Below are 13,667 nucleotides of genomic sequence, written 5' to 3'. Positions count from 1 at the left end.
TTTTTCATTTTTCTCTATGTGCATCTTTAAGTTTATAAAGACTTTTGGGCAAGTGAAAATTGTAATTATTTTAGGAGATTATTTTTTTCCTGTAATAAGTGTTTTTTTTCTTCACTTTTTTTAAAAAATCTAAAATTATATCTCATTTAACGTAAATCTAACCTTACATTTCATCATTAAGTTTCATCATTAAGTGATGGTTGAGAACATTTTAACATTTTCAGAATATGTTCGATCGATCTCGCAATTTTCACATTCACCTCAATCGAACTTTAGTTTCGTAACAATGAAATATAATCCATATAACAATAAATCTCCGTCCGTATTTAATTCAAACTTGTTGAATTGTATGTTCCCTTCGTTGTCAATTGAGATCGACCGATAATAAATCTTCACAACTCTTCAATTGTCTGGGTACAAATTCTCTAGTATTGATTTTAGATCCAAGACGGGTGATCTTTGTTAACCTAAATTAAAAAAGGAGTTTCTCGCCGTTGAAGTAGACAAAAGCGAGATATGCATATTGAGATATTTTGTATTGTGTGTGCGCGCTTATGCTAACAAGTATAGTTATACTTATATTTATACAAGTTTTAGATCAATGTGGACCTTAAAAACTCAATCCTGCCTTAAAGGATATCCTAGAGATGTACTTTCAGATGCACCTTATTTCGTTTTGTAAAATCAGGGTGTCTACGGAAATATATTTCTGAATAAATCTATAATAGCATTTTTTTTAAGAATATGGGGTGAGTCCGAAAATGCATTTCTGAATAAACTCATGTTCGTATTTTTTTTAAAGAAATTAGGGTGCATTTGAAAATGTATTTCCAAATTCAGTCGTAACTATTCACACATAATCTATTATAGATATAGAGTCTGTTATGAAACACAAAAAACATTAAAAAATTTAGGAAACTGAAATATATAATAAAATGTATCAAAATGTATACAATTTACATTGTTAATATCAATCCAACATTACATATAAATCTAAAATGAATCAAAACATGTGTCACCACCTAAATCTATATCTATGGATGGTTTTGTCTTTGACTTTTGTTTATTTGATTCTCTTTCAATCTCGCTCAACTTGGTAAATTCTTCCATCCTATTCAAAAAAATATCCAATCAAGCCCCATCTTCTTTTGTTGAATGAGTTAACCACTCTGGTGATGTCTATGGTATATGACATCCTAGATTCAATTAAGCTTGAGCAAAATATAGTGATTTTAAAAGTCACACGATACACATAATGCGAACAGTTCGATTTTGAAGTGGGACACTCCAAAGTGGAAAGCGCATATATTTTTCCTCTAGTGTCGGACCACAAACATAAGGAATAAGAGATTCATGAATTGCATCAAAATATTCTTTTTTTCTCATACAGTGTTGTATATGATTCTATATGCGCCTTCAATTCCATGATAAGTTATTGGCGGACAAGTGTGTGATTCTCCTATCCTTTATCGAGCAAAGCTGAAACAACTCGATAACCACATTTACCATCATCCTTAACATTTATAATTCATTCAATGTATTTGTGCTTAAAAATCGACATCTCTTCAATGTGTTTGGTTTTTGGTAAATGTGGTGTAGGAGATTGTTTTCTAATGTGATCACCTTTGAAAACACGTTTTGAGATTTTGAAGTTGGAGAATCTGGAAAAAGTGTGTCAACACGTTCTAAAGCCCAAGTAACATTGTCCTTTTTTCACTTTCCAAAAATGTAAACTCAACCGAAAAAAGTTTTTTCCGTAGAAGTAACACCAATACTTTCCAATAGTAAAAGTGTGTATTTGTTGTTCATATATGTTGAATCAATAATGTGTATAGTGGGTAATTTGTTGAATAACTTTATGAAATGAGGATGACTCCAAAAATATCTCAAACGGGTTCTCCATCCTCACACACTTTGTACCTAAACATATAATGGTCATCATCCAAAAGCTTCAATAATTATTGCATTTCAGTTCTATCCTTTGTTATCGCCTTGTTGTTTCAGACACGAATATTGTATACTTGCTTGATATTTGAGATATTTTGACATTTTTTTCCGTTTCAAAGTTGCAATATTCAATGTCAAGTCTGAAACGATTTCCTTATCTTCGTTCTTAAGGTGACATGCAATGGGATGATTGACTAACTTGAGACACATGTCATTATTATGTTTACCATAAATCACATTAAACATCCATGCCGCGCAACTTAAAATGACACTCTTATTTCTTTATTTCGGTGTCATCCATTTCAATTTCTGGGTAGGACTTGTTTACTTTCCACTTCTTTTACATCTTAGTGTCAAGAGTGCATGTCTTATATCTGAACCATCATCTGATCTTTCGATTATAATATCGAACCACAATTTTCCAACCTTCGTACGGATCCATTAGAGTAAATGATCACGAACAAACTCTTGTTTATTTGTATAGTTTTCAACATCTACCTTGACATCAACCGGTTTGACATTTATTGACATAATTGGTTGTAGGACAATATCAGAGTGCACCATATCTAAGGCCCATCATAACAGAAAATTTTTAAAAAATGACCAAACTAAACTCTATACTAATCCGAAAATACAATTCTAGATGACATTCATCAAAAATCCATAAATGTATTTTCGGACACAACATTCGTATTTTTTGGTTGAAAACCAAATTAATGTAAATAATGAGGAAGAAAATTGTACATTACCTTAAATTTTAGCTTCTTTTTTCTTTTTGATGTGAAAAAACAAACAAATGTTGTTTTGAAATAGAAAAATTGGTTGATTATAGAAGGAAGTTTTTACAGGCTTTGAAGAAAAACAGGTGTTTTTGATAATGAGTGAAACAAACGTGCAAGGTATTGTTTTATTAAATTTCCAGCTTCATATTTTCGAAAAATACATTTTCAAAATAGGCATTGAGTTGAAAAACACATGCACTGAGTTATTAAATGAACAATATTATTGAAGAGACTAGTCCCGAGATACACTTTTAGACTAATTTTTAAAGAAATAAAGATGTGTCTCAATTAGAGTTAACGTGTTTTAGTGTGGAATGGATGTGTCTCAAAATATACTTTTGAATTTATGAGAATATTTTCGAATTATAATGAATTCTGCATCATACACATTGGGAGAAATAATTCCCTTATTTTATATTAAAATCTTTGTAATCTAGAAGTTAATCCGTAAGTCCAAATTTGTAAGAGTATTTAACATTAGGAGACTAATGAACACGCATTCACAATGTTGATAGCGTTTACACCATAATTATGTTGATGTGTGAAATATGAATTATAAGTATCATATTGAATGAGTAAAAAAAGTATCATATTAAATGGGAAAATGAGAAATGAATGTAGGAAGAAAAAAAACAAGAGATAAGAGTGCAATATCTAGAGTCAAAACAAAAGAAAGACTAAAAATCTTAATTCTTGTCAAACAAAGATAAAATTTGTCTACAACAAAATATGTTGTATTTAAAATAAAAAAATCACAACATTTGTATTATATAACTTTCGCCTATATTAATTCTAATTACTACTTTCAATAGTCATTTCAAATTATTTAGTAACAGTATTAATGCAAATCCCTATTTATTATATGTTTGTGTTTTAGTAGTTTTATGTAAAAAGTTTGTGGGACACAGTGACCTTATTCACATTGAATCCAAAGTTGCAGCACAAAAACACTGAACCCAAAGTACCAAACACCAAAATATGACTTAACATGTCTAACCTTGCAAGCCAAGTCATTTACCTGTCTTTGTACCCTGTTTTCCTATGTCACATATGCAAGCTATCTATAACAGCAAATTCTGTACAAGGTCCCATGAACAAATTGGTTGAGTATACTATACACTAACTGTGTACATTTTCAGGGCCTGAACCATACAATGAATATTATATAGTCTACCACATGCTCTTTGTGATGGTGATAAGCTCTCTGAATTGATTTGACTCCACAATTTTACTTCAATAAACAAGATTAAATATCATGTTCATTCCTAGGGAGGAATGAAAAATTTATTTGCCCCTAAAGTTGAAGACCAAAGTTTATATGATGAGATGTGATAACAAGCATGCTTGTGTTATATGAACAAAATTCCAATATACACTATCATAGTAGAAATCAACAGTTTTCTTCTACTGTATCAGGAAGATCCTCAGAAATATTCAAACCTAGCCTGAGAACATAAACTTAATTGGACAAATTTTACATGAGGGGAATATCCTGGATATATTTGTTCCACATTTCAGTTGTAATAGAAACCCTTAACTGTGAAGCAAGTGCAATTTCATCAGGATTAAAACTAAGACCCTGATACTGGTTTTGGGTCTCGACATTTGTTTTCGGATGTGTTTCAACCTCTGGTGGAGGTAGTGATTCTCCCATTGTAAATGACGCATCTTTATCATACATCTTAAAAATCCAATCATCTGGTTTTTCCCCACGAATGTAATTGTGTAATGCACAAGCTGCCACCACTAACTTTACCTGTGTCTGTAATGGGTATGAAGGAGCTGCCATCAATATGGGAAATCGCTCCTTTAAAGCCCCAAAAGTTCGGCCGGTGACATTTCGTAATAATGAGTGTCGTTGATTGAACAGCTCACATGCATCCTGTGGGTGGTAACCACTGGTAAAATCCTTGGAGTGGTAGGGAGTACGAGGATATGGAGCAATGAAACCCGGCACGTTTGGATACTTGTTGTCGACCAGGTAGTATTTACCTGTGTCATAAAAAATGTTTAATCCAAATTACAACTACAACCAAATAAAAGTTGAGAACAACAGAATTAAAATATCTTCAAGTCACTATCTTCAAGTCACTGCAGATAAAGGATAGGTGATAAAAATTGATTCAGACGTATTTATTTCATTTTTCAAACCAAGTTAATGGACATGTGTGGAGAGAACATAACATCAAGTAACCCAACATTTGTCAAGAGGAAGAACTCCAATATAATTGCAACCCAAATCATGATTGGGTTATACAGATAAGTTATAAGTGTTACTACCTTCGGGGACCTGCAATTTATTCCTCCTGGTGATTGCTGAATTAAAAACTTGTAAGTTTGTAGCAGACCCTTCCCAGCCAGCTAAAACATAACAAAACTTGAGGTCAAATGAGCATGCTGCCAGAACATTTTGTGAAAGTAACCCGTCTGGATTGCGGAAAGGTCCTTGTTCATCTACACCAACTGTCACAGGTACATATATACCATCAACTGCTCCCACACAATCCTATAAAAAGAATAATAAATAAGATCAATGCTGTGTTGTTAATTCTGGATAGCGGAAAATATCAGTTTGCTTGTTCAAATTTCACTGCACAGAGCCCAAAATTAGTTACGCTTAACCAGTGGCAGAAAGGGGTCTCAAAAAATATTTCTCACAGGGAAATCACAGTTAAATAGAGTCTCTTTTTATTTTACCATCGTTAAACTGAGGCTAACTTATACATGACCTCCGAGAACTTGAGACGCCTCTGATAGCACTATAATAATTCGGAATTTTAACAAAAACCTATTGTTCTACGATACATATTTAGTACAAAGGGTTGTCAAATAGAGGCAATATAGAAACCCGGTAACACTCTAGCAAAGCGAAATTTGAACAAACCACTATTTTCTACTATCCAATACTCATGTGTACTAAACAGCACTCATGTGTACTAAACAGCGTATCATGGAACAATAACTACTTATTCAAATTCCAACACAATGTGAGACACAATCAATCCCAAACAACATGCATATCAAACAAATTGATCAAAACCTTACTTTAAAATACGGAAAGAATCTACAATCTTCAGAGATTAATTCATGAACATCCAAGCTCGGCGGCTGAAAATACTCCTTCGAAATCGACATAACCGCATTCAAAACATTATTAAAATGCCGACTAATCGTTTCGCCCGAATAATGAAACAATTCCTGAACAGCCCTAATTCTCAAATTATGACCAATAATAAACATAAACATAGCTAATTGCTCTTCAATTTTGATCCTATTAGTGTCACGCAATAAACCCTTAGTTTCTAGAATATCACATAGCTTGTAGAACACTTGTTTATCCATTCGGAAATTATCCAAACAACGTTGATTTGGACCGTTAAGTACTTCATCAACGAATTTTGCACCAGTAGATGATAAACGAGTAAGTTCCTTAGGTGCGTGATTACCAGTGACGACGTCGTTTTCTTCATCGGAACTCTCCATTGAGGAAGTGGAACTGAAATTAGAATTGAGGAAATTGAAATTGAAATTAACGGAATGTGGCGATTTTTAGGGTAAAAATTGAGATGGAATCGATAGTTGGAAGAAAAAGGAAAACGTGAATGGAAATTGTTACCGTTTCTGGCGACCGGCGACCGACTCCGGTAGGGCTTTCCGATGGGTTTGGGTTCTTTTATCGGCGGTTGAGTTCAGTGAGGCACCAAAGGTGCTTTTTTCTGGTACAAACCCAAAGTGACAATGGTTACATTCGCTTAATTTCTTATTTTTCTCTATTACTCCCTCGGGTTTCATTTATAAGAAAAAATTTTCTTTTTTTAAGATATATTGAATAAATAATGTATCTGAATAATATATTGTTCAAAATCTAAATACATTATTTATTTAATGTATTTAAAAGGAATTTTTTTTATAAATGAGACCGAAGTTAGTATTAATTTATAATTTATCTCAGGTTTAAATGCATTTTGAACTCTTATTTTGATGATTTTTACACCCTCTATAGGCATGGCAACGGGGCGGGTTGGGGACGGTTTTTATCTCCCCCAAACCCAAACCCGAATCCTCAATCAATCCCCGTTACCCGCCTCAAACCCAAACGGGGATGGGGAATTAAAACTCAAACCCGTCCTTAACGGGTTCGGGTTGGGTTCGGGTATCCCCGCCCTGCCACCATGTATTTCGTAAAATCAATTTTTTAATAAAAATATTTACTTTTTCAAAAATCAAATTACATTATAAATAACAAAATAAAACAATCTCAAAAAATTTCATACATATATTTTAAATATTCAAAATAATAAATACAAATCAAATTATTAAAACATTAGCCACATATTTAATAATATAAATTATAATGTACATATTGAAATAAACGGGGCGGGTTCGGGGTGGGTACTAGTGTCCCCATTACCCGACCCATCCCCATGTTTTCTAATCGGGGAAAACCCAAACCCGAACCCAAACCCAGTCAAAGCGGGTTTTCCCCGTCAACTTCTGGGCGGGTTCGGGTGGGTACCCGTGGGTCTGGATTTTATTGCCATGTCTGACCCTCTATCTCCTATTTTATTTGAGTAAGGTGCAGTTCTTAAAAAATATTAAATGCCTTAATTTTAATGATAAATTAATATTATTTTGGATAATTCATCTATTTTTTTTTTTTGGATTATTTTGTAAAGATTATTTTTGGATGCCACAAACATATGTCTATTTTTGAATGGAATGAAATGAAATGAATGCTAGAGTTTCTTGTTACCATAAACAACTATAAAATGAGTATACGGCAAGTAAATGAGTTTGAAATGACTCAGCATCATAATGGATAAGATATTCTGTTCAAGTTTCATTTGTCATTTTAATAATTAATTCGCGTTAGAAACATATTTTTGGGAAATATTTTTGGAAGAAGGAGAAAATTTTAGACTTTGGATCCTCTTTTTCCTTTGTTTTTTCTCCTTCACACAAAACAATCGTGAGATAAAAGAGAATGAATAAAAAAATATAAATTAAAGAAATGGTATGCAATATAAAAGATAGATAAAGAGAAATTAATGAAGAAGAGAGTTGAAGAAAAAGAGAGAAAGAGAGGGTCAAATCCAGTATTTTATAATATCAATTAGAATATTTTTTTAATTTATTTTCTATTTTTTGTTTATCTTAGTTTAATAATATTTTTTTAATATATGTGAGTTTGTTTGAATATCGTGTATATCTTTTGTTTAGTTTTTAAAAAGAGTCAAAAGCAATTTTAGAAATGGTTCTAAAATTGATTCTAGAATGAGGTGTTTGATTTTTTTAAAGTAAAATTGATTCTGACTTTATAATAGATTCTAATTGAAGCTACAATTTGAAGGTTTTAAGTTTAAATGTGATTTTTAAACTTAAATTTGTTTTAAACTCATTTTTACATATATGTATTCAAACAACTCACTTTATATAAATATATTAAAATATAAATCACTTTACATCCAACTCACTTTTAATTAGGATTAATTTAAAAAAATCAATTCATTAAGAATCAATTATCATAATAGTAGAACCAAAATACACTATTAACATGTTTAATTTGACTTTTGAAATAGTCAAAAACAATTCTAAAAATGTAGAATTGATTTTTTGAGTGACTTTGAAATGTTTGATTCATTTAAAGTATAATTGATTTTGTCCTTACAATTGATTCTACGTTTTTTTTCTCTTGCATAAACAAATTTAACTCATATCATTTAACAATCGATATTCAATACAAGAAGGAATCAAATTAACAATACTACGCCTAGTCTAAGAATTGATCGTTTTTGCTAACATATGAGTGTCGCGGGTCAAAAAAATCATCGCCACGAATTTGTATCGAACAGAGTCGCCACCAAATTTTATTTATTCCAATGGGAAAGGGAAAATATTGATAAAACCCACAAATGAAATGAAATGGACAAAGATGGTCTTCGCAACCAAATTTGGGTTCGGGAGTCGGTTAAGCAAGGGGAAGGTATTAGCACCCCTTGCCTCCATCGTACTCGATGGGACCCATTTAGTCGTTTCGCAATCGAGTGTTAGCTTAAGTCTATGTTTATTTAATCAAGAGAAAGAACATGTTTTTTTTTCTGGTTTTTAATTGTGGAGGAAAAAGATAAGATTTTTTATTATTATGCTCGCCAAGACATTTGTGTCTTGTGCCTACGTATTCCCAATGGGGAAAGTCAGAGCAATCGTAGTTCGGGAGAACTATGAGATTATTGATTGATTTTAGGATGGATGTTTAGTGAACAGTTTGAGCATAGGTGTTCACCTAGCGCGTTATTCACCTTGTTAAAAGAGGATATCGACAGACGTTTAGTAAAGTATTTGAGCAAGGTGTTCACCTAGCACATCCTTTAACCAAGGTATTCAACAGGAGCGAGTCCCATTGTCACTTGTTGTCCAAGTTTGCATTAATGTATTTTGATTCAAGGGATCAAGGTATTCAAGAGGTGTTCACCCCTCGTCACTTGATCTCTTGGTTTGAAAAAAAAGAACTTTTAATTCTTGATTCAAAGGATCGAAGGTATTCAAGAGGTGTTCACCCCTTGTCACTTAATCACTTTGATTTAATTTAGAAAGAATTTTTAATGTTTAATTCAAAGGATCGAAGGTATTCAAGAGGTGTTCACCCCTTGTCACTTAATCACTTTGATTTAATTAAGAAAGAAATTTTAATGTTTGATTCAAAGGATCGAAGGTATTCAAGGGGTGTTCACCCCTTGTCACTTAATCACTTTAATTAAGAAAGAACTTTTAATGTTTGATTCAAAGGATCGAAGGTATTCAAGAGATGTTCACCCCTTGTCACTTAATCACTTTGATTTAATTAAGAAAGAATTTTTTATATTTGATTCAAAGGATCAAAGGTATTCAAGAGGTGTTCACCCCTTGTCACTTAATCACTTTGATTTAATTAAGAAAGAATTTTTTATATTTGATTCAAAGGATCAAAGGTATTCAAGAGGTGTTCACCCCTTGTCACTTAATCACTTTGATTTAATTAAGAAAGAATTTTTTTATGTTAAGAACTTGACGTTGGATCAAGCGGCTTAGGGTTTATGAAATGGGTCTAATCGCACTTGGGCAGAAAAGACAATTTTTGAAATGAAACTCGTTCTTAGGAGAGATTTGCACTTGGGCAAAAATGAAATAAAGAGTTTAAATTGTTTTTTGAAGTTTTTATGATAATGTTTGAAGTGGCCTCGACATTGGATCGAGAAGTTTTATTTGAATGAAAATGTTTGTGAAAATAGATTATTATTGTGGTAGAGCTTAATTAATCAATTAAAATATATTTAGTTAATTAATTAAATTAATCGAAGATCAACTAACATCATTAATTAATTAACGATATAGTAGAAGTTTAATTAAAACAATTAATTAATTAACCAAAGAATAAAGTGATGTAGGTTTTTTATGTAGAAAAACAAGTTATTGGGCCAGAAGGAGGGTGTAATAACTAAAATGGAGAGTAAAGCCCATGAAAGGAGGCTGCAAAACAAATGAAGAAATATATGTACTGGGCCGAATCGGGTCAGTGGACCCGGACCCTCTTTCAAAAAAACGGGTTGAAAGAACCCTAGACACAAAAGCTCCTTTTCACATGGTACATTCCTCATCTCTTTCAGTTACGATAATGCAAAAACAAGAAAAGAACGCTCTCTCAGTCTCGCTATCGTTCATGTTCTTACGCAAACAATCGCGACAACAACCTCACTGATCTCTCGATCTCTCTTTCGGCTCTCTCGCTGATTTCTCTCAATCGCTATTCGTTATGTTCAAACATCAACCAAACAAAAATCACGACAATATAGAATCAAACCCGCAGAATAAATACCCTTATCCCTTTCAGAACCCTAAATGCCCCCAAAGTATATGCTCAGAGATTTACATGGTGATTACAAGTTAGAGTTACAAGTATAAACTAACAAATGAATAAAGGGAAAGAAAACAGGGCGAATTCGAATAAAGGTCTACCTCAAGGTAAACACGTTCTTCCTTTCTCTTCTCCGATTCCGCTCCGTCTCTTTCTGCTTCCGCTACTTCAGTTTGTTTTGATTGTACTGAGCTATGATTTGATTCGTTGCGTGTGATTCTGTTGTTGTGTGTCTCTGTGAGTGTGAATATGGTGAGGTTGTTCAGGTTAATTCGGTGAATGTGAGGGTGTTGAGTTTATGTTGCGGTTGTGGTGAGTTGATGGGTAACTATGGTGGATTCGAGTGGTTTTGAAGGTGGAGTGTTTGATTGAATGTTTTGGTTTTGGTTATGAGGGTGTTTGAGGGAAATTTCTGTAGAAGTTGGGTAAGAAAATTGTTGGTCGCCCCCTTTCTGTGTGAATGGATGGCTGTTTATATAGAGGGGAGATTAGGGTTTTGATGAGAATTTTGGGGGGAAAATTGGGATCAATTTGAACAAATCTGATGCTCTGTTTGTTATGCTTTTCTTGATGCAGGTTTGTTTTGGTTATTTGAGTGTAAAGTTTGGACTGGTTTGGTCAGCATTTTTACAGGTTTTGGACAAGGCTTTGGCATAGTGTAGCAGGGTGGTGAAGAGGTGGAGCAGAACAACTCTTTTTTTTGTTGTTTTGTACAGGTTGGTGGTGGTGATGCCCTGCGGTTCAGGAAGAAACAACAACAACAACAACTTCTCTTTTTTTTGGTTGTTGTTTGTCTTAATAGGCCAATGGTTGGACTTATTTTCCTTTTTTTGTAACGGACCTCATGGACTTTGTAGCAATGCTATAAAAAGAATTTAGTGCATATAATACAATATGAATCTTATAATTTCTATTTTAATTTTAATCTAAATTGATAATAACTAAATAATAATTTAATTATTTAATCAATCTAAATAAAATTTCAAAAGGAAAAATGCCAGATTTAATTTATTAATAGGTGAATAGAAATGCAAATGATAAAATTGAACTCAAGATGAAAAATTTAATGAAAATATGCAAAACTTAAAATGATTTACTAATTGGAATGATGAGAAACTAATTGCAAATTTCATGCTGATTTGAAATGTAATGTGCGGAGTCGAAACTTATTTTGGATGTAGACGAATCGATCGATGCTAATGCAAAAGAATCAGATGAAAAAGTTTATGTCAAAATTTAGGGTGTGACAATGAGCAACCAAATTCCTTTGGCGCTTAATAAACTTAATCTCAAAGTTAGAAAAATGAAGTAACAAACTCTTCTTAATAGACAAAACGATTTAACTAAATTCATAACTACCATTATAATTAGAATGAATAGCTTGAAGAACCTTTTGAGAATTACTTTCGAAAATCACATTATTGAGCTGCATTCCGATAGTTGTTTGTATTGCCTCCTTTAAAGCCATGATTTCTACTTCTATGATAGAGAGAATACTAAAGACTTAAACTATCCCAACAATAATAAAACTACCAAAATGATCTCTAATACACCAGCTCCTATTTGTTGTTCCCTTTTGATTATGGAACCCTGCATCAACATTACATTTCACCCACCCCTTCACTCGATAGCATATAAGTTGTTTGAAGATTTTGGGCATACTTTCTATCATTTTTATCTTGAAATGTATACCAATCTTGTCAATTATAATAAGCTTGCATACCCAACTTTATTCTCTCATCCTCCCCGTCGTCCTCCTATCATTAACCCAGATCACAAAATCCTTGATCATGCTATGCATGCATGCTTTGTGCGGATGTATGTCAATACCAGTGTTAATGCATGGTATGTTTTGGGTCAATGCGTGATATGCATAAAATGATGCATGCGTTATGGGTTAATGGATGATTTGATTGGTAGATGAGAATTATACCTTACAATTGATTCTACATAAAATTAAAATTTATAATTTCTGACTTAAAAATATAAATATAATATTAAAATTTGTTATTCAATCACTTTTACATAAATATATTTATATACAAATTAATTATGATAAATTTAATTTTATTAAATTAAATTCTATCAATTTTAATTATGTCAAAATTAATTTTATTTGTAGTAAATCCAAACGCACACTATACGGATCAGGTTGATGTGCATAAGGTATATCCTTATGCACAGTACATAAGTCTCGTACGAGTAATATTTAAATTGTTTCGAGTAACATTTTAGTTAGAAACGAGTAATAATATCATAATCCATGAATAATATATGCATTATTTGTACACACCTATTAATTATGAGTAATTATTAATTGTGAGTAATGAATACACTATTCTGAGTAATATTTACACAATTCTGAGTAATATCTAATTTTAACTAAAGTGCTTTGAAGTTCTTCTACACCCTAGAAAATCTTTGCAAATGCTTGAGATTATTTGGAGCCCTCCCCCCTCAGGATGGATTAAGGTGAATGTGGATGGGCTGGCCAGAGGATCTCCCCAGTTGGTTGCTTGTGGTGGTATTTTTCGTGATGAGGCGACCTCGCATATGGGAAGTTATTGTGATTTCATGGGAGAAAGAGATTCTGCTATGGCTGAGCTGGTTGCAGCCATGGTTGCTATTGAAAAGGCTAAAGATTTGGATTTTAAAAAGTTGTGGATAAAGACCGACTACTTACTTGTTGTTAAAGCTTTCTCAAATTCGTGCTTGGTTCCTTGAAAGATTTGATCTTGTTGGCTTCGTTACATTGCTTATACTCGTTCGATTGAGTTTTTGATATCACATGTTTATAGGGCAACCAAATTTTGTGCGGATCTCCTTGTGAACTTAGGTTTATACATGGGTAGATTTTGTTGGTTTCAGTTTGTGCATTCTGTATCTGTGCGGGATTACCTTTTAGACAAGATTGGTACCCCTAGACTTAGACTCTGCTCCTAAGGAGTCTTGGCTTGGGCCCCACTTGTGTAACTTGTTTTCCTTTTTATTTATGATATTTTCGGTTTAAAAAAAAGTGTAATATATTCATTATTCTGACTAATATT

The 13,667-nt window shown here is 32.6% G+C and overlaps 1 protein-coding gene across 1 annotated transcript; it reads right to left on the bottom strand.

Annotated features, from left to right (window-relative positions):
* Positions 1 to 3,520: 3,520 nt before the first annotated feature.
* Positions 3,521 to 6,502, bottom strand: LOC131598774 (uncharacterized). The gene is made up of 4 exons (XM_058871345.1): positions 6,346 to 6,502; positions 5,775 to 6,225; positions 5,010 to 5,235; positions 3,521 to 4,721 (listed from the first exon to the last, which is right to left on the bottom strand). The coding sequence occupies exons 2-4, from the start codon at positions 6,210 to 6,212 to the stop codon at positions 4,204 to 4,206; spliced, it is 1,182 nt and encodes a 393-aa protein (XP_058727328.1). The 5' UTR covers positions 6,213 to 6,225; positions 6,346 to 6,502; the 3' UTR covers positions 3,521 to 4,203.
* Positions 6,503 to 13,667: the final 7,165 nt, after the last annotated feature.

The sequence above is a fragment of the Vicia villosa genome, linkage group LG4 (assembly GCF_029867415.1).
Source record: "Vicia villosa cultivar HV-30 ecotype Madison, WI linkage group LG4, Vvil1.0, whole genome shotgun sequence".
NCBI classification, from domain to species: Eukaryota; Viridiplantae; Streptophyta; class Magnoliopsida; order Fabales; family Fabaceae; genus Vicia; species Vicia villosa.
This window is presented reverse-complemented; position numbering and strand designations above follow the sequence as displayed.